General features: G+C 49.2%; 9 protein-coding genes across 9 annotated transcripts; 4 read left to right on the forward strand and 5 right to left on the reverse strand.

Moving 5' to 3' along the window:
• Positions 1-885: 885 nt before the first annotated feature.
• Positions 886-2,191, forward strand: BO87DRAFT_376795 (retropepsin-like aspartic protease; the record flags this gene model as incomplete). Its single annotated transcript, XM_025623393.1, has 3 exons — positions 886-907; positions 990-1,099; positions 1,152-2,191. 3 exons carry the CDS (start codon positions 889-891, stop codon positions 1,842-1,844), a joined length of 822 nt encoding a protein of 273 aa, XP_025479433.1. The 3' UTR covers positions 1,845-2,191.
• Positions 2,192-2,729: 538 nt separating this feature from the next.
• Positions 2,730-3,902, forward strand: BO87DRAFT_459282 (uncharacterized protein). The gene is made up of 4 exons (XM_025628950.1): positions 2,730-3,064; positions 3,121-3,386; positions 3,445-3,677; positions 3,766-3,902. Exons 1-4 carry the CDS (start codon positions 2,767-2,769, stop codon positions 3,821-3,823), a joined length of 855 nt encoding a protein of 284 aa, XP_025479434.1. The 5' UTR covers positions 2,730-2,766; the 3' UTR covers positions 3,824-3,902.
• A 63-nt stretch (positions 3,903-3,965) lies between these two features.
• Positions 3,966-4,988, reverse strand: BO87DRAFT_359395 (NAD(P)-dependent alcohol dehydrogenase; the record flags this gene model as incomplete). The annotated part of the gene is made up of 1 exon (XM_025621513.1): positions 3,966-4,988. The coding sequence occupies exon 1, from the start codon at positions 4,962-4,964 to the stop codon at positions 3,966-3,968; it is 999 nt and encodes a 332-aa protein (XP_025479435.1). The 5' UTR covers positions 4,965-4,988.
• Positions 4,989-5,658: 670 nt separating this feature from the next.
• Positions 5,659-7,005, reverse strand: BO87DRAFT_436524 (acyl-CoA desaturase; the record flags this gene model as incomplete). Its single annotated transcript, XM_025627821.1, has 2 exons — positions 6,754-7,005; positions 5,659-6,686 (listed from the first exon to the last, which is right to left on the reverse strand). Exons 1-2 carry the CDS (start codon positions 6,989-6,991, stop codon positions 5,659-5,661), a joined length of 1,266 nt encoding a protein of 421 aa, XP_025479436.1. The 5' UTR covers positions 6,992-7,005.
• Positions 7,006-8,558: 1,553 nt separating this feature from the next.
• On the forward strand, positions 8,559-9,326 carry BO87DRAFT_416162 (uncharacterized protein; the record flags this gene model as incomplete). The annotated part of the gene is made up of 2 exons (XM_025626731.1): positions 8,559-9,138; positions 9,181-9,326. The coding sequence occupies 2 exons, from the start codon at positions 8,559-8,561 to the stop codon at positions 9,324-9,326; spliced, it is 726 nt and encodes a 241-aa protein (XP_025479437.1).
• A 312-nt stretch (positions 9,327-9,638) lies between these two features.
• Positions 9,639-11,148, reverse strand: BO87DRAFT_376797 (uncharacterized protein). Its single transcript, XM_025623394.1, has 2 exons — positions 10,880-11,148; positions 9,639-10,819 (listed from the first exon to the last, which is right to left on the reverse strand). Exons 1-2 carry the CDS (start codon positions 11,106-11,108, stop codon positions 9,807-9,809), a joined length of 1,242 nt encoding a protein of 413 aa, XP_025479438.1. The 5' UTR covers positions 11,109-11,148; the 3' UTR covers positions 9,639-9,806.
• Positions 11,149-12,093: 945 nt separating this feature from the next.
• BO87DRAFT_376798 (uncharacterized protein) lies at positions 12,094-13,176 on the forward strand. Its single transcript, XM_025623395.1, has one exon. It carries the CDS (start codon positions 12,190-12,192, stop codon positions 13,039-13,041), a length of 852 nt encoding a protein of 283 aa, XP_025479439.1. The 5' UTR covers positions 12,094-12,189; the 3' UTR covers positions 13,042-13,176.
• A 23-nt stretch (positions 13,177-13,199) lies between these two features.
• Positions 13,200-14,098, reverse strand: BO87DRAFT_416165 (nucleotide triphosphate diphosphatase NUDT15). The gene is made up of 3 exons (XM_025626732.1): positions 13,904-14,098; positions 13,622-13,827; positions 13,200-13,524 (listed from the first exon to the last, which is right to left on the reverse strand). Exons 1-3 carry the CDS (start codon positions 13,995-13,997, stop codon positions 13,318-13,320), a joined length of 507 nt encoding a protein of 168 aa, XP_025479440.1. The 5' UTR covers positions 13,998-14,098; the 3' UTR covers positions 13,200-13,317.
• A 200-nt stretch (positions 14,099-14,298) lies between these two features.
• Positions 14,299-16,431, reverse strand: BO87DRAFT_335103 (solute carrier family 7 protein). The gene is made up of 4 exons (XM_025620474.1): positions 15,979-16,431; positions 15,414-15,925; positions 15,197-15,358; positions 14,299-15,149 (listed from the first exon to the last, which is right to left on the reverse strand). Exons 1-4 carry the CDS (start codon positions 16,298-16,300, stop codon positions 14,574-14,576), a joined length of 1,572 nt encoding a protein of 523 aa, XP_025479441.1. The 5' UTR covers positions 16,301-16,431; the 3' UTR covers positions 14,299-14,573.
• Positions 16,432-16,504: the final 73 nt, after the last annotated feature.

Here is a 16,504-nt window from a genome sequence, read left to right on the forward strand (position 1 = left end):
ATGCCATTCGCCGGACGGGTGTTCAGGCCGTCAAGTGCCGGCTGATGTCCCGCACAGTCAGCGCTACTCACCGCTGGTAAAAAGAAAATTCTCGGAGGCTTCTCGGATTGAGTCAGGGAACTAGCAATCAGGAGAGTCGATCACGAGAGGTAGTTGGGGTCAATGAAAGTCATACAAACCAGTGATGGAAAGGCACTCAGATGGGTATTGAAAGCAGGTATACATCACTGCCTCGCCACGGGGGAGTGTTGGAAGGTGGCGCAAGATGAAATTTCTGGGGTCCAGGGACTGTCAAGCCCTGTTCAAAGAATCGAGTAGCCTTGAGCAGATTGGGCTCTTTATGTACTTTGGACAGAGCAAATGCAACTCTGGGGCGTCTGACGATCGGCTGAAGGCTACCTTACAAGAGGTTGGTCCCACGCTAATGCGCTATTGCAGGGAAGGCAATCCTTTAGTTCTGCTCATGCAAAGGAGAAGAGGGCAAAGCCGCAGCGCATATTATGAAAGTGATTGGACAAGGCACATTGTCAGAATAAGAGCGATGTTCTTCGGTGGGCTGAGCTGCAGACACGGCATGATTTCCAGTGCTTCCATTTCGTATTCCAAAAAGGCCAGGATTACCCGACCAGCCAGTAAACTCTTGGACCTATTATCACATAAGGTCAGGCGCGAGGGAGAGAGCGGTTGTGCCTGTGCCACAAGCTAAACTTGTTCTCATTTCCAGCCCTTCGTGACTTAACCGCATATCAACCCCCGCCCTCCTTGCGAGGCCCAGGGTTGATAACTGCCGGCGCACCCGGGCAATCGCAAGCGCGACCGCCCGTAATGGCTCCAGATTCTTAGCCAACCTCTGTATAGACTTAAAATTCCATCATGACAGACATCGCCATGCCCGGAACATACCCATGTAAGTGCTGCTCTGTTAACCGTCGTTCTGCATTGCAATCTCCGCAACATGCAACACAGACAAGGAATTGACCGGCTTTCAGCCCCGAGACCGACGGCACCACGCGAGCGTGGCAAATCGAGAAAAAATGACAAAAACTACAAAAAAGCCATGGGCCATGGCCACAATCAAAGTGGAACTATAAAAAGCCATGTATGCTCTCTGGCTTCATATGAAATTTACTTGGTGCTAAAGTGCGAAGTAGGCCCTCCGGATCGCGTTGAAGGGAACCAAACACTTGTTTCTCTTTCCCTTCTGGTTCAACCAAACGCACAGGCAGCAGAAACCCTCTCTACCTTCGCCTCGGGATTATTACCCGTCAGAAAAGCACCCACTTTCGCCTGAATATTGGGGTATAGCGGACGTCAAACACTCTCAAATGCCTTTGGATGAGCCAGCTAAGAAGGAGGTGTCGCATGAATTTCGCGAGGGCTTCCGGCACACCGAATTGTGTGAGAGACTAACGGGTGCTAATCAGACCGTGCCTGCTACTAATCCAAGGAAGCACGATGATCAGGAGGGTCTTTTGAAATGTGATTTTATCTACGACATTCTCCTATTCACTTTTGACAAGCAATTGAGGCGACGCATGGTCGTGGACTTTGAAACAGAAGCTAATTTCATGGACCACAATGTCTTCGAAAGAATGAATGTCCGCATGGACCCGTATGATGGCCCGCCAACCCAACTTACCACTCGCGGGGAATTGACGCCCCTCGGGAAAGTGCTGGCAACATGGATTATCGTTGGCTTCGAAACGCCATATTGTGCCGAATTCTACGTCGTTAAAGGTACCAGTTTTGATGTTATCCTCGGCACTACTTCATGTCGGGCTATCGATCTTTCCTCTGTGGATCCTATGGTTGCCACACGACTCGATAATTTGAAACAGACATAGCGACTACACTAATGTACCCATAGAATGGATCTGTTTTTACTTGCTGGCGTTTACTGTATGTACATTTTCTGGGATAAAAGACTGGCTCTATCTCATACAATATGTTGGAGAACACAGGGACGGGCTGATTGGTTCGAAATCAAACTTTTCTACCTGGCAGTGTTGCTACCTACGTATTCCAGAGCTTAATAGTAGAGAGTGTGCTGGCCAGCCTGCAGGGCTGCCCTATGCGTTAAATGGCTTGTCAACGTAAGACCGGCTATCATGTGAATGACCCAGTCATAGAAGAACAAGTCACTCATGCGGGGTCCGTAAATGCAACTTTCTACCACACTTCTAGTGCGCACATCAGAACACATGAATCACAACGTATTACAGGGACGAAACTCAAATATTGCTTTGCTGGAGCATATCAGGCTGTCGCTCTCATTTAGCCTTATTGAGATTGCTAAAGGGCTGCGGGTGTCATCAGCATACCAAGGGAAGAGGCGTCACGTCATATGCCGTGCTCACCGGACGGTACCTAGATAACAACATGACTATGTACCATATGATTGCAAGGATAGCCCAAAAGGGAGGCAGAAAGCCTCGTATGTTACGTGAAAAGCCTAGTCACGGAAGCCAGATATTACCCGAGGAGATGGTGTTATTTGCGAGTTTGCCTTCCCTTTGCACTCTGCATAGAACTAGCTTCTAGTCAAATTCTAAGGCTTCCTGAAGGCTGTGGGATGAGGGGTAGACGAGACACAGCCACACGGGACATGGGGGCTCGTACATATCTGTACACTAGATTGAGAAGGTCGAGGCCTTCCAAGATGATCAAATTCGTATAAGTAGACATTATTCTGAGTCCGCTTCAAATTGATATTGAATCAAAAATGATGAGACAGCTACATATGAGAAAACATAATAAGCAAGAACAATGTCGACCGCTAACCTCCGTCCCGTCGAAGGATACGACAAACTCGCCGCGTTCATAGAAGCCGACCCGGGCCTAGCGATTTTCCGCCGTTTCACAAAGCTTAACATTAAAAGTATTCTCTATTACCAAGCAGAGATAGCGAACCTCGAAGAGGATCTCGACTTTCTCATTCAGGATGATAAGGACTCACAGGACGAGAAGAAGCAGCTGTATCCCTTCTCCGTACGGGACCTAAAAGAGGGAAATCCTACGCAGTGGTCGAAATTTCAAGAAGCGCGGGATTTGATGGACAAGTTTAGTTAGTTTTCACCACCCATTTGTGGTACTTGGAAGAACCCCAATCTGACTGAATAGACCATGTTATCATTCAACAGCGGGAGCTCATGCGCCTCAGCACACCGGATAAATGTGACTTGAGCGTGCTTCGAGAGTGGCTTGACCGGCCTGAAGGGGGAAATATGTTCTTCGAAACAGCTGCCGAGATGGACGTCTACCACGAACGGAACGATGGTGACATGATCGCCCTGTTTAGTAGACATGAAGGTGTCGATAATCTGACTCGACTGATCTTCAATCGAGTCGTTCCTTGGTTTCATAAGCGCTGGGGTGAGAAATATGAAGTAAGGACTCTTGTTGGGTAATATCTTCCATCAGAGAGCTAATTACTTATTGATACAGAGCAATGAAAATGGCGCTTGGCAGTATAGTGACAAGAAGATCAAGGCGTGCACCCACTTCTTCAGTGTCATTATAGCCGCGGTGCTGCCTGCATCGTCAATGATAGTATTATACTTCATAAAGAATACCGCTATCAGGATGGTCACCATCATGCTGTATAACATCGCCTTTTCCTTGGCACTGGGATTGATGGTCAGGGCTCGACGGGTTGAGATCTTTGCCGCGGCTACTGCGTGAGTTGTTATCTTTCTTATTTCCCCTCAATAGCATCAAAACCTTATCGCTCACCAAGACTTATCATGAGCATGCTGACCCTTCCAGGTTTGCTGCGGTGAACGTGGCTCTGATTTCGAACTCGGGAGACTGCCAATGTTCATGAAATCGAATATAATTCGACAAATCCTGGAATCATGTTTCCATAGAAGTTATTATAGATACCCAATAGACTCCAAATAGACGCCATTTCGAATACAGTGACCACTACCCCCCACGCCAACACCAACACATCCTTCGGTGAGGATCTACTCCACAACCAGAACCCCACGGTATCTCATCTTTCCGCCCTCCAGTGTTTTTATGGCATCGTTCACGCCATCCACGCTCAGAGGATACTTCATCAAGATAGGCTTCACACCATGAAGTGCCGCAAAATCAAGCATATCCCTATGCACCTGCCTGGCCGCAACAATAGAGCCTTGCACACGCAATCCGTTCTCCAAAAGGCCCATATACGGGAACTTGAAGTCCTCGTTATCCACCGACAACGGCGAAATAACCGCTCCAGGAGCAAGGACATTAACGTAGAGCTTCCAGTCCGGCTGGCTACTCGTGCTAACAATCAAATTTTTCAATGGCTTCCCAATCTTAAGCTCCTTCGCGCCCTTGGTGGCATAGAACTCCTTCGCACCCAGCTTCAGTGCCTCTTCTCTCTTATTATCACTACCAGAGAAGACAACCACATCGCAGCCCATCTTCGCCGCAAACTGAATTGCCAAGTGTCCCAGCCCACCAATGCCAACAATACCAACCCGTGAGGTCGGCTTAACGCCACCCACATGCAATGCATTCCACACCGTCGAGCCACCACACATCAGCGGCGCGGAGTCCTCGTTGGAAATTCCATCAGGGATCTTGAACAAGAACGACTCGCGCCACACAGCATGCGTGGCAAATGACCCCTGGTCGAGATTCGCACTTCCGTACATCTGTCGCTCCGGGCACATTGTCTCCCAACCAGTTAGGCACTGGGCGCACCGACCGCAGCAGTCATGTTGGTAGCCCCAGCCGACGCGATCGCCTTTGCGCAGTCCGTGGACTTCAGGGCCGATTTCTTCGACGACGCCGGCACCTTCGTGGCCTAGGGCCATGTCTGCGTGTTGGTAGTGCACATCGGTGAAGCAGACGCCGGAGTGGGTGAGGCGGACGAGGACTTGGTCGCGTTGGAGGTCGTCGCGGTGGGTGGTGGCTTTCTGGATGGATCCATCTTTGGATCCTTTGAAGACGGTGAAATCGTAGCCCATGGTGTATGGAGGTTCTGATTGGTGTATTAAAATATAGAATTGATTTACCTTGCAGGAATCTAATAATGTCTTCGTCTGCGAGGTCCCCAGGGATCCGATATTATACTGTAGGTTAAGCAAGGGGAACACATTCTTCATGATGTCACCATCAATTCATGGTGGAGACCTCGAAGCCCCATTGAGCAATCATCGATGGAGGGTTGCAATGAGCTCAACATGTGGATACGAAGCTCTAGGTCAACACCCGGTTGCTCCGGGGGTTCAATGGCAATTTTTTGTCGGATTTTACGGGGTACCTCATTCAACCTGGGCAATGATGATGATACTTTGTAGCAATGCTTATCAATCTTAAATTGTCTTTATCTTCAGGTGGGGAAGAATTACCAAGTGAAGGGTTAGACTTTCGGCTTCCGCGGATGTATGTGATGGCTATCGTTGGGTTGCGATGCCGTCATGCCGCGGCTTCTGGACTTTTGGTCAGGAAGGTTGCGATGGCCGAATGTCTATCGGTCGCATTGCACGTGGAATTGAACAGGTTATGTTTACGGAGATACAGCCGGGAAAAATGAGGCGCAAAATTGAGAGGCGATTATGATAAGGACTTCCATCGACCTCCGAGTTTCCTAATCGGGACAAACCCTACCATACAAGTCCATCAAGTCAAAACAACAAAACCATCATACATAGAAATGCCCTACACCTCCTTCTGCGGCCTCTTCCAAGCTTCCACCTCACACCCGCCCCTTATAACCGCCACCCTCATCATCGACAGCAGATTATGCGCCGCATTCGAATGATAGTACACACCCCCATTGAACATAGCGGTCGCATCCTTCCTAACACCAGCCTGAATCATTGCCTTCCCACCAGGGTGTTCCTTCACAAAGTCTTCAACATCGTGCACAACCCCAGCAACAACGATTAACGCCCTGCTCTTCGCCCTCTCCACAAACTCCTCCCACTCCATAACCGGTAACTCACTCAACGGGGTCCCCCAGTCCAACCCAGCCCGTCTCCTATCGACCTTCTTCTGCAACTGCTGCACCCTCCCCTTCTCAATCTCATTCTCACGAAACATCTTCAAATCACGGGCCAATCCAACCTGTCCCCAGCACCAAATAGCCCACTTAGTCGGATCATACTGAAACCACCGAATCGCATTGCGATAATCAGACGGAAACTCATGATGGAAATTATGATATCCCTCACCCATCGTGGCCAACGCCGTGACGACATGATCACGGGGTGAATTACGATCATCAAACGGCTGCTCACCCAGCCAATGGGCCAGGGAGTTCACGCAGAATGTGGCCTGCTGCACGAAGAAGATGCGTAGGATGCCCGCGTACACAAACCCACCCCACCAATCGCCCCAGATGCCTGCAACCAGCATCGGAACGACAAGGCCCATGAGGATAACGATCTTCAGGAAGTGTCGGTGCTGCCAGACGATCACGGGGTCGGCGTTTAGGTCCGAGATGTCGGTCCGGCCGAACCGCTTCGGGTTCTGCTTCAGTATCATCCAGCCGAAGTGCGCGTAGAAGATCCCCTTGTGTACAGAGTAGGGGTCTCGTTCTGTGTCTGTGTACCGGTGGTGCGAGCGGTGCAGACGTGCCCACCAACGCGCGGAGCCTTGGACGGAGCCCCCGGCGGCGAGGGCCAGGGTGATGCGGAGCGGGAGAGTTGCTGTATAGGATCTGTGGGCCCAGAGGCGGTGGTATCCTGTTCGATATGGTGGGTTAGGAGGGAGGATTTGGGATGGGGGTTGAGATGTGGCGATGGGACGGACCTGCTGTGACGCCTAAGGCTGTAAAGAAGTAGTAGGCTACTGCCCAGATGGCTGTTTTGAGTCGTAGAGGGGTCCAGATGGCTTGGATGCAGCCGTAGAGTGGGATCAGGACGATCATGGTCACGTTCAGCCAGTTGACATGTTGGTGCCAGTTCCGGAGGGTAATGGGTGTATCGGCAATGTGAACTTTTGAGACATGTCTGTCTCGAGGAGGGGGTATATTGGTCTCGCCTGGCATTGTAACTGGCTGGCTTTGGACCGTATGGGGCTATGTACTTGGGAATGTTTATGACGGAAGCTGCGCACTCTCTACTATATATGGGAGGGACAGACAGCCGTACGAGCAGACCGTTGAGCCAAAAGCCCAGCGTTAAGCCCGAGGCATGGCGTCAATTCCCGCTACTGACAAGTTGACCAACGTTAGGACAGTGATGAGTCGTGGTATGACAGTGGTAGCAGAGAGTGGTTGGGAATGGAAGGGACAATATCCCTCCCCAATGCGGGCCAATGGGATTATTCTGCGGAATCACCCGTACAGGGAACAGGGGTTTACGAATGATTCATGGCTAGAAAGATTTGATGCAATGCTGTTGAGCAGAGGACTCAGAGGAGGTTCTGCGCTGGTACCAGGGTATAGGGTTCAATTCATCTGCTATCCGTTGGGACCCCAACCAGTCTCCCCTGTTTAATGATGTGGAGTTCAAACATTTGGTTTGATTAATGGGAAGAGGGGTCGAAGGATTTGTTCAAGGGAACTGGCTAAACAGTCAGGCTAATGGGACCGATTACGGCATGGAGAAATATGCCCTGATTGGGAGATGGGCAATTCTAGGGTAACATTGACAGTTTTGCGAGGTTTTTCTCTATTCATGTACTGAAATCAAGATTGTGTTTGGTGTTGGAACTGGTGATAAGGCGGCGGGAGGTATCATCCGCCGGTCGGCCTATCCAATCGCGATCAAATAATCAAAAATCACTATACTATAAATAGTCATTACCGAGGTTAAACAGACACTCAACAACTTTGCCATGAAAGCACTCACTAGCATCGATGTGCTGCTGACTGACTTGATAACATATTATGTTGTTCCACTTTGTGGATTCTTGAGTTATCGAAAAAAAAATGACTTCTTCCCGACAGGCTATCTGTTTCCTGCACGAATTGCAACACAGAATTTGCTTATAGCCCATGACTTGAAATAGTATGACAGTGCTTTATTCTTGCCCAACCCAACAGCAGGCCGAAACGCACAATGAAGTCGGCTTTTAACAAGACATTCTTTCCACTGCAATGTGCTAAAGCCACACATGCCAGTGAGACAACCGCATAAAGCGTGGACATCCATAGAACACTTCCTTTTCAGACCAACTTTTTCTTCTTCGCAAGGCTCTTGTGAAGAAAATATGCCATCTGTGCTATCATCGAGTACACCCTAGCACTTTAGCCCTAGAGACGACGATACGAGACACGCGAACTCACCGGAGAAAGCAGTGACGGATGTCACCTGGTCACTAAGTAGTAGAGCCTGACATTCCAACCAACCGGTCTTACCGGATATTTCCTATCTTAGCCAGCACACATCGCGTTCTTTCGGTAGCTCCGACGTATCCTATACATGTATGGCTCAGCTAGATTGCCGGGGGCTTCCTTTGAACTGTTTAAATCATTCTCCATGGCTATTCCTATATGAAGGCCATACCTGCCGCGGGGGCCTCAAAAACATATCCATAATCCCAATCACAAAGTACAGTATCGGACCTGTCAGTTATTTCCTCATCGCTTCATCCCCATTGAAGTCCGAACCATGAACGAAGATGCCGTGCTCGATACTCCCCTCTGGGATGACACATGGCTTCCAGTCCCAACGTTAGACATCGAGCCAAACGGACCCCTAAAATTGCTCAACATCATCCTGGATCCCAAAGATCCATGCAATGAACACAAAATCATCTCGACGCATGACCCGAACATTGCCTTCAACATCACCGAGTTCGAGTATCCAAACATGGACAATACAGAGCGCCTTCTCACCAGGGGTGTTAGTAACGCCCAATATCCTGGGATTTATGGACGCGGCGACGCCGTCAGTCTCGACTGCTTCTGCAAGTCTCTCAAGGTAACAACCGTCAATAATGAGTCCGTACTCGAGAGTATTCGGTCAAAAGCTACAGAGCCAAGAGTTAGGGAAGCCCTCAGAGACATTCATCGTAACCCTGCGCCCAGGCCTCTTTATATCATCACCGGTATTAAGGTCGCTACGGGGGGAACTATGGATAGCGTGTGGCGTCAGTGGCCCGAGGAAAGGGCTAATATGGGTTATAGTAATGATCCTGAAGAGGAAGTGCATTTCATGGAAGAGAGAATAAGGGTGCCGGCCAGTGCTTGTAGGTCTGATCATTTTGAGTGGAATGATCCTATCATATTAGCTTATCAGGTCAAGGATATTACGGCAGAACCAGGAAGTAGGACATTGAAAGTTCGCGAGCATACTGAGTATGTTGATTTTAGAACTGTAGTCGATCTGCTGCAAGATATGGGTCGTGTGGAGGCGCCTCTTATTGAGACGGAATGAGGTAAGGACAACGCGTTATTGGTGTGGTTAGCATGAGTTCTATCTTTCAGGCAAGCTGGTCCCTCATTCAGCCAAGAGACACCTATTTATGATTCTATATTAGAGGAATTAATTGGAAATAGGACATTACTTTATCTTATAAATTGCTGGATATCTTCGCTGGGTGAATTAAATCTATAATATCTTTCTATGGCAATGAGAATCTAGATCTTATTATCTTACCTTTCTAAATAGCCATTGGTTTGACTGAAGTATATCAGAAATATGAATATTATGTAATTGCAATGTTAGCAAAGGGAGTAGGATGAGGTCCTATTAGTGAATTTCGGTTGAAGGCTAATGTTGCAAACTAATATACAGTCAATACTGGAAATTTCCAGTCATTGCACTCAGATCTCATAGCAGAGTAAGAAGTGGAGCGCTTGTTAAATATGTAATTCAATCATAGTAGCAGGTGTAGGTGCATTGTTTCCGATGCGATCATCGCCGTGCATTAGTTGCCGGGCCACTCCGACTTGTTGTCGACTTGTCAAAGCAGAGTCTCATTTCCGGCGACACAGCCTTTGGAGAATCCTGGTCTGCAAGCTTACGGATCTCGAGAGGACCAAAAGAGCTGCGGCAAACTTCAAGTCTGGACGGCGATGCGCGGGCATAACCAGTAAGATTGTTGAGAAGACCCGCCAGCCGCGAAAGATGATCTTTATTCTCACGCTCCCAGTTTAGGATTTCATCCTTCATGTCTGATACGCGCACGCTCTTCATGACCCCTTCCTTGTGATATGCCACTGCGACGTTTGAGACTTGTGATGCCCAGAGTCGAGGGAAGACAGTGCTTAGATGGAGCTTTCGAAGATGGCCATGGTGATTGTACATGGATCGTAAATCGGTGTGAAGGATCTCGTTCTGAGCAATTGGCTTGCCGCCTTCCTGTACCTGCAACCCGCCGATGCCTTCAGTAAGACTGGTGATGTTAGCCTTGTCGGTGTTGGTGGATGCACTTCCACCCTGGAAAGCCAAATCCTGGTTCGGGATATAGGCATCTGACGTAGAGCGAACGACAATATTGATGCCTGCAAAATTATACCGAACAATGCGCTGATGGGCCTTGTATTCAGCGGCTATGTCTTCCCACTTAGTGTATCTCTTTGTGAACTCGGCCTCGTATTTATATTGAATGTCAGACTCAGGCAACCAAACCGGCGCGGGAACTTCTCGTCGAACAAACACGACCGTCTTGCCAATGCGCTCCATGATAAAGCGGATCTCCGACGTTAGACCACGGATGAAATCGAAGAGATCTCTGAGTGTGGCCGAACAGGTCACGATGTCGGTGCGATTAAGATCATAACTCGAATCCTGCCGCCGGATGGCTTCAAAAGATGCCTCCCAGGGATGATCAAGTTCATTGATGGGCTTTGGGTTGGCCAATCTTGGATAGCCTGTCTCCTTGAGCTTCAGAGACTTCTTTACTGGAGTCCAAATGGGAGGTCGACCTGAGATTTTGTGAGCTTGAGATCTTCCAGAGGCAGTGCGGCAGTAGCGAACAAGTATACCTGGGATCAAAATTGATGATTCCCCTGGATCTAACCGTGTGTAAGATGCCAGATAGTTGCAGGAGGTAATGCATGGGGCTTTTTGTGACGGTTTCACCCTATCCGATTCGAACTTGGCCAGCACAGGACCTTTTGGTGGAGAGAGTGACTCCAGAATAACCTCCGCTCCTCTTGGGTGATTCCATGCCTTTTTACGGCGGAGCATTCTCCCGTGCACTGGCCTGTACATATTTGGCGGAGGGGTGTTTTAGTGTGAGTAGAGTACTTACCACGATGTTGGTGGTATGAGGCAAGCTGGGTCATTTAGAAAAGACAGGTGGATCCGGTTGGTCACCTTCCCCGACCGGGGCGGGGTTCCCAGCCTCCCCTTTAAACTCTCTCCTCCACAACAACAACTCCGGATATCCACAAGTTTAGTTTTAACCACTCTATAGCATAATTCAGCACATCGTGCTGCCTCCCTCGTTCGGTATTACCTTCATTAATGACTAGAGTAAAAGTATTTGCGTCAAAAGGCGCATTCATCTTTCGCAGGGCTATCATGGCTATCACTAAAAGTACTGCTTGAGTTTGTTCATGCGGAAAGAGTTGTTTAGCCAATGATCTTCACAGTTCTGGAGCATTCAAACGAGATATCAGGAGTGACACTAACTTCGATCAAAATGGAAAGAAGGAGGAATAAAAGAATGAAAATAGGAACGAGGAGACATAGAGAAAGCCTTAATATTTCCATAAATAGACTATCATCATCCAGTAACAGTACTCTGTACGGGGCATGATTAGTCCAATCCAACATAGTAGTTAGGAGCTGTCGATAGTAGTATGCATGAGCTGATCGGTGGAATCCATAAGCGCCTTCAAGTGCACCCCGACGATGATTCTATTGGTACTCGGCGGCACAGCCTTACACAACACGTTGAGTTATACATAAGAGTGAAACAGAACTACGCGCTGCAAGTGTTCGATGAGCTGAGGTACATAGTCGGCGGAAAAGATCAGTTAATTATTGGAAGATATATGCGCCGCAGTATGATCTGTCCCATTTATTGACTCTGATTTGCTGAAAGCCTAAACGCCCTATACAACGTGCTGATGCGTCCTTGGTTTCATCGAACGTGGTAGGGGTTCGTGGGCGTCGATCGATAATGCCGACCAAGGCATATAAGGATGGTTCTTTTCGCCCTTCAAATATCGTTTCTCAAGCAACTTAATCATTTAATCTATCTATTGATATCATCAAAACCTCCAACACCGTCAGCCAACTTACCTACCACTTATCATTTCTCTATCCCGCCTTTCCACCACTCACCATGCATCAGCGAACCTATACATACGTCCTCGCGCCTAGATGGGACTTCCGTCCAGATGGCCCCATCGCCCTCGGAAACATCATCGTCGATCCATTCAGACCGCACCGGGTCCTAACAAGACCCGACCCAGACATCCCGACCGCTCCCATCGAAACGGTGGTCGAAACCGACTGGTCGCTACATCACCAAAGGGAGAATGGTGTCAAGTCAAGCATCTGGACCCACTTCCTCAACGCCATGGGCGTCGACCTCGGTTTCGAGGGCAGCAGGTCCCTTGATGCCGACTACACTGTTGACTCCCTGACAACCAGCTATTTCAGGGACGAGCCCTCCCATGAAGAGATCATTCGACGCACTCAAGATGGCAAGATCCGAGATCTGATGCGCCTGGATAGTGTGTTTTCCAAGCCCGTCTATATGATCACTGGCGTCAAGATTGCAAAGGGATTCCGTCAATCTGAAAGCCGTTCCAGCTCCAAGGAAGCAAATGCTGGGGCCAAAGCCGGTACATCGGGAACGGTTATTGGCGATGTCACTGTTGGCACGGACAATAAAATCTATTCGAAGGAGTCCGACAAACACCAGGGAAAGACAGAGAATGATATAGTGTTCGCCTTCCAGCTCATGAAGATCGTGCCGAAGGGGTGGAAGCACAAGTCCTTCGATGTGGAGGACTTCTATCCCAAGGCTGCTCTGCTGCTGGGCGATGAAGAAGAAGAAACTGAGACCGAACTCGATGTGTCTTATGCCACGGCGGCGGATTTCGCTGATTCAGACCTGGATATTCAGTTCAATATGATTGAGCTTAATGATAGCCAGGGTGCGTTCAAATGTGTTTCTGCCGTGGCGTAAGCTAGGATGCGCGCAAATGAATGGCTCTTGTATACTTTGTTCTGATTGGCGTTTCCTCTCTGCTGTTAATGTGCTTTTCATTCATTGATTCGTCCGTTTTGCCAACGTCTCTAAATCTGTTATACAGTATATAAAGTAGACTACCAAATAACATGCATGTTCGTTACCTTTTATAAGCGAAAGTTGAGACAAATATTGTCGCTTGCTCCTGGTCTACATAACAAACTCCAAGTAATTCAGCTACCCGAGTTCACAGCACCAGACTTAACATACCCATTAACACCGCCCAACAGACCGATAAATTTCCAACGGATCAAATTCCACCCTCTGCTGCAGAAGATTCAAAATCGGCTTAAACAACACCCTCCCCTCATACTCCTCCATTTTCCCCAGACGCTCCGCCTCCCGCTGCCTCTCAATAGTCGCCTTCATTTCATCCCACGTAACCCACTCCCAGCGGACACATTTCTCAGGCTCCATGACCTTCAACCAAACCATCAGTATTCAATCGCTCTCTAAGTAATATCACCAGAACACGACTCCAGAAATCAAAACAAAAGAGGGTATTAAACAAACGTACTACCGGGTCTGCATCCTCATCCACAAGCCTACAGCCCACAAAAATCGTAACATAATGCTTTCCTCCCTCCATATTGGCATTGTTGATTGCCGTAAGGAAGCGTATATCAGTTACTTCGAGGCCCGTCTCTTCAAGAACCTCTCGAGCTGCACAGTCTTCAAAGCTCTCGTTGAATTCGAGGTGGCCGCCGGGATGGCCCCATGTTCCTTGAGACAAATTAGAGCCATGTCTCAAGCAGAAGATGTTACTGAAGCGAATCAATGGGCGACAGGTAAGACTTACCGGCGCCGAGACTCCCCTTGCGTCGGCCGAGAATGGTCTGGCCGTGTTTGTTGAAGACATAGACGGCGACAGCGACGCGAATTGTTTGGTCCATGGCAGTGGTACTGACGAAGTGATCAGTAGGGTATAATTGATCGATAATTAAGTGATTGTTACAAAGAGTGTCCTGCTCATCTAGGTTGAGGAATCTGATTTACATGCGGAAGGAGAAGCAGTCCGTGGGACAGAATTGGATGCGGGCGGTGACTGGCGATAACGATTGCGGATAGACTCGATTCGCCAAGAAAAGCTACTTGATTGATAAGATGTGCCGTATTGGGTTTATGTGTTGATCCATGGTTAATATAGCCATTTACCACAACTGTGCAACCGAAAACTTCTAATCAGACTGAATTTCCTACTGCGGTCATAGACGAAACTATGCACATCAATTTCTCTGGTTCTTCCCCCCTCTTTAATGCACACCGCACTAGCCTGAGGGATTACGGGTTCCTCCTAAGAAGCCTTGCCATCAAATCATCGTCTTGTATGATGTACATCGCGCAATTCAAAGTACGTGTCAAAATAGTGTATCAGGTCTTGAAGAACCATATTGTAACGAGCAGAAAGATTTCACCAAACCTAGGCCTAAATATCGAGGAATCGCAAGGACTTTGACTTCTACCCGAGTCTATTCGCTTCTTCTAGTGATCCTCTCTCTCCGGAAGTAAGCCCGAAGGTAATAGAACCCCATGCCGATAATCCAGACCGAAATAAGGATTACTGCTTGCAGAGGTGCAAAGACGGCTCCCCTCACCACCACAAAACCACTGACGAGGGCGAACACCAGCGGAATAGCGATGAAGGGCTTGTAAGGTCGATGGAGATCAGGCTGCCGGAATCGCAGAAGGATGGCGCCTAAAACGGTCAGGAAGAAGAACGAATATTCTCCCAGACCATTGAAGGTGAGTAGAGCGCGAAAGTTTCCGAACAGCAGGTACGGAATTGGCAACAGGGTGGCCAGAATTGTGGCATTGATGGGCGCGTCCGATCGGGGAGTTGACTGAGAAGGAGGCTCCGGGTCAGGAGGCATTCCTACGTGTCCGAGCACACCCAGGAACCGAGGGAACCAATCCAGCTTCGATGCCGCGACAATCATGCGACCGGCCACAAAAGAGTTTCCGAGCAGGGAGCCGGCGACCACGAGGCAGATCACTATCGCAGCGAGGATACCAAACGCTGGTCCTAGGAGATGGGTGAATGCGGTCTGTATGTCATTAGCGTATGTAATCAATGGGAGGGTGTTGCACATACGACGGCCACGCTGTCAGTGGTCGAAACGATCTTCCATGGAAGAAGGATATAGTACGCGGCATTAGCGGCAAGGAAGCAAAGAATTATGATGGGGAGTGCAGTGTTGATGGCCAATGGAAGCTGACGAGCAGGAGCAGAGAGCTCTGCGCTAACGTAGATTGCCTGTCAAAAATTGGTGAGTATTTTCACAGACTCTTTGTAGGGGCTATATGCCTACCTTATCCCAGCCCGAATAAGCCCAGAGAGCACCATAGAGCGCGGTAGAACAGTAACCTAGCGATTCCCACCCGTGCATGGAGCTCCAGTCGATCTCCCGACCGTCCGGCGTCCAGGTGTTCCTAGATCCAAACCAAGAGTGCTTGAGCCAGTCATTTGACCCAGCATCGCGGTTGATTCCGGAGACTTGCAGGATGACGACGACTAGACCAGCCACCACAATTGCGGCAATGGCGATGAATTTGGTCGTGACTGAAAAACCATTCAATCGGGTGCTGACCTTGGTACTGATGGAGTTGGCCAGACCGATCACCAACAATACAAGAATGGAGAGCAGCTTATGTGAAAGGCTTCCAGCCTGATCAGTGACACCAGCCGCGGAGTAGATGCTTTCAATGAACACGATGCTCAAAATGGCCAGCGTTGCAGGCATCACGGCGATGATCCAAGTCCAAGCAGCAAGAAATCCAAAGACATCTCCGTAGATGTATCGAAGGTATGGCTGCACGCCTCCTATTGTACAGTCAATACAGTCCATATATCTCGTGGTAATGGAGTGAACTAACCTTCGCCCGGAATAGCAGTGCCTAGCTCGGCCATAGTGCTGGCACCGGTCCAGGCCAGAATGCCTCCGACCAGCCACACGATAAGCGCGACTCCTGGGGATGGAACATTTGTGTCGATAGAACCCGGGGAAGTGAAGATACCACTACCGATCACAATGCTGATGACGATGCCGAAGGCCTCGATGGCTCCGAGATTGCGGGTGAACTTTGGGCCCAATGCGGAAGTGGACTCCGCTCCGGGTTCGGTGCCATCGGTCCCTCTGGAATCGGCCAGGAGCGGGCGGCGAACACCCTCCTCTTCCGACTGATCGTGTGGAGGCATGGAGGGCAATTGATGACAGTTGTTCAGGTTAATGAGTGGTCGTTAATGACACTGAAGGGATGGGAAAGAGGGGAAGAGTCGGCAGGATCAAAGCGAATCACGCCATCGGCTGGCGCGAAGCGAACGTTTCATGCACGTCTGGCTTGATCACTTGCAGGGAGAGGAAGAAGCTGCCTCTCTCAGGGCGGTGACTCCGATAACATT

Source organism: Aspergillus neoniger, assembly GCF_003184625.1.
Source record: "Aspergillus neoniger CBS 115656 unplaced genomic scaffold BO87scaffold_17, whole genome shotgun sequence".
Taxonomy (NCBI): domain Eukaryota; kingdom Fungi; phylum Ascomycota; class Eurotiomycetes; order Eurotiales; family Aspergillaceae; genus Aspergillus; species Aspergillus neoniger.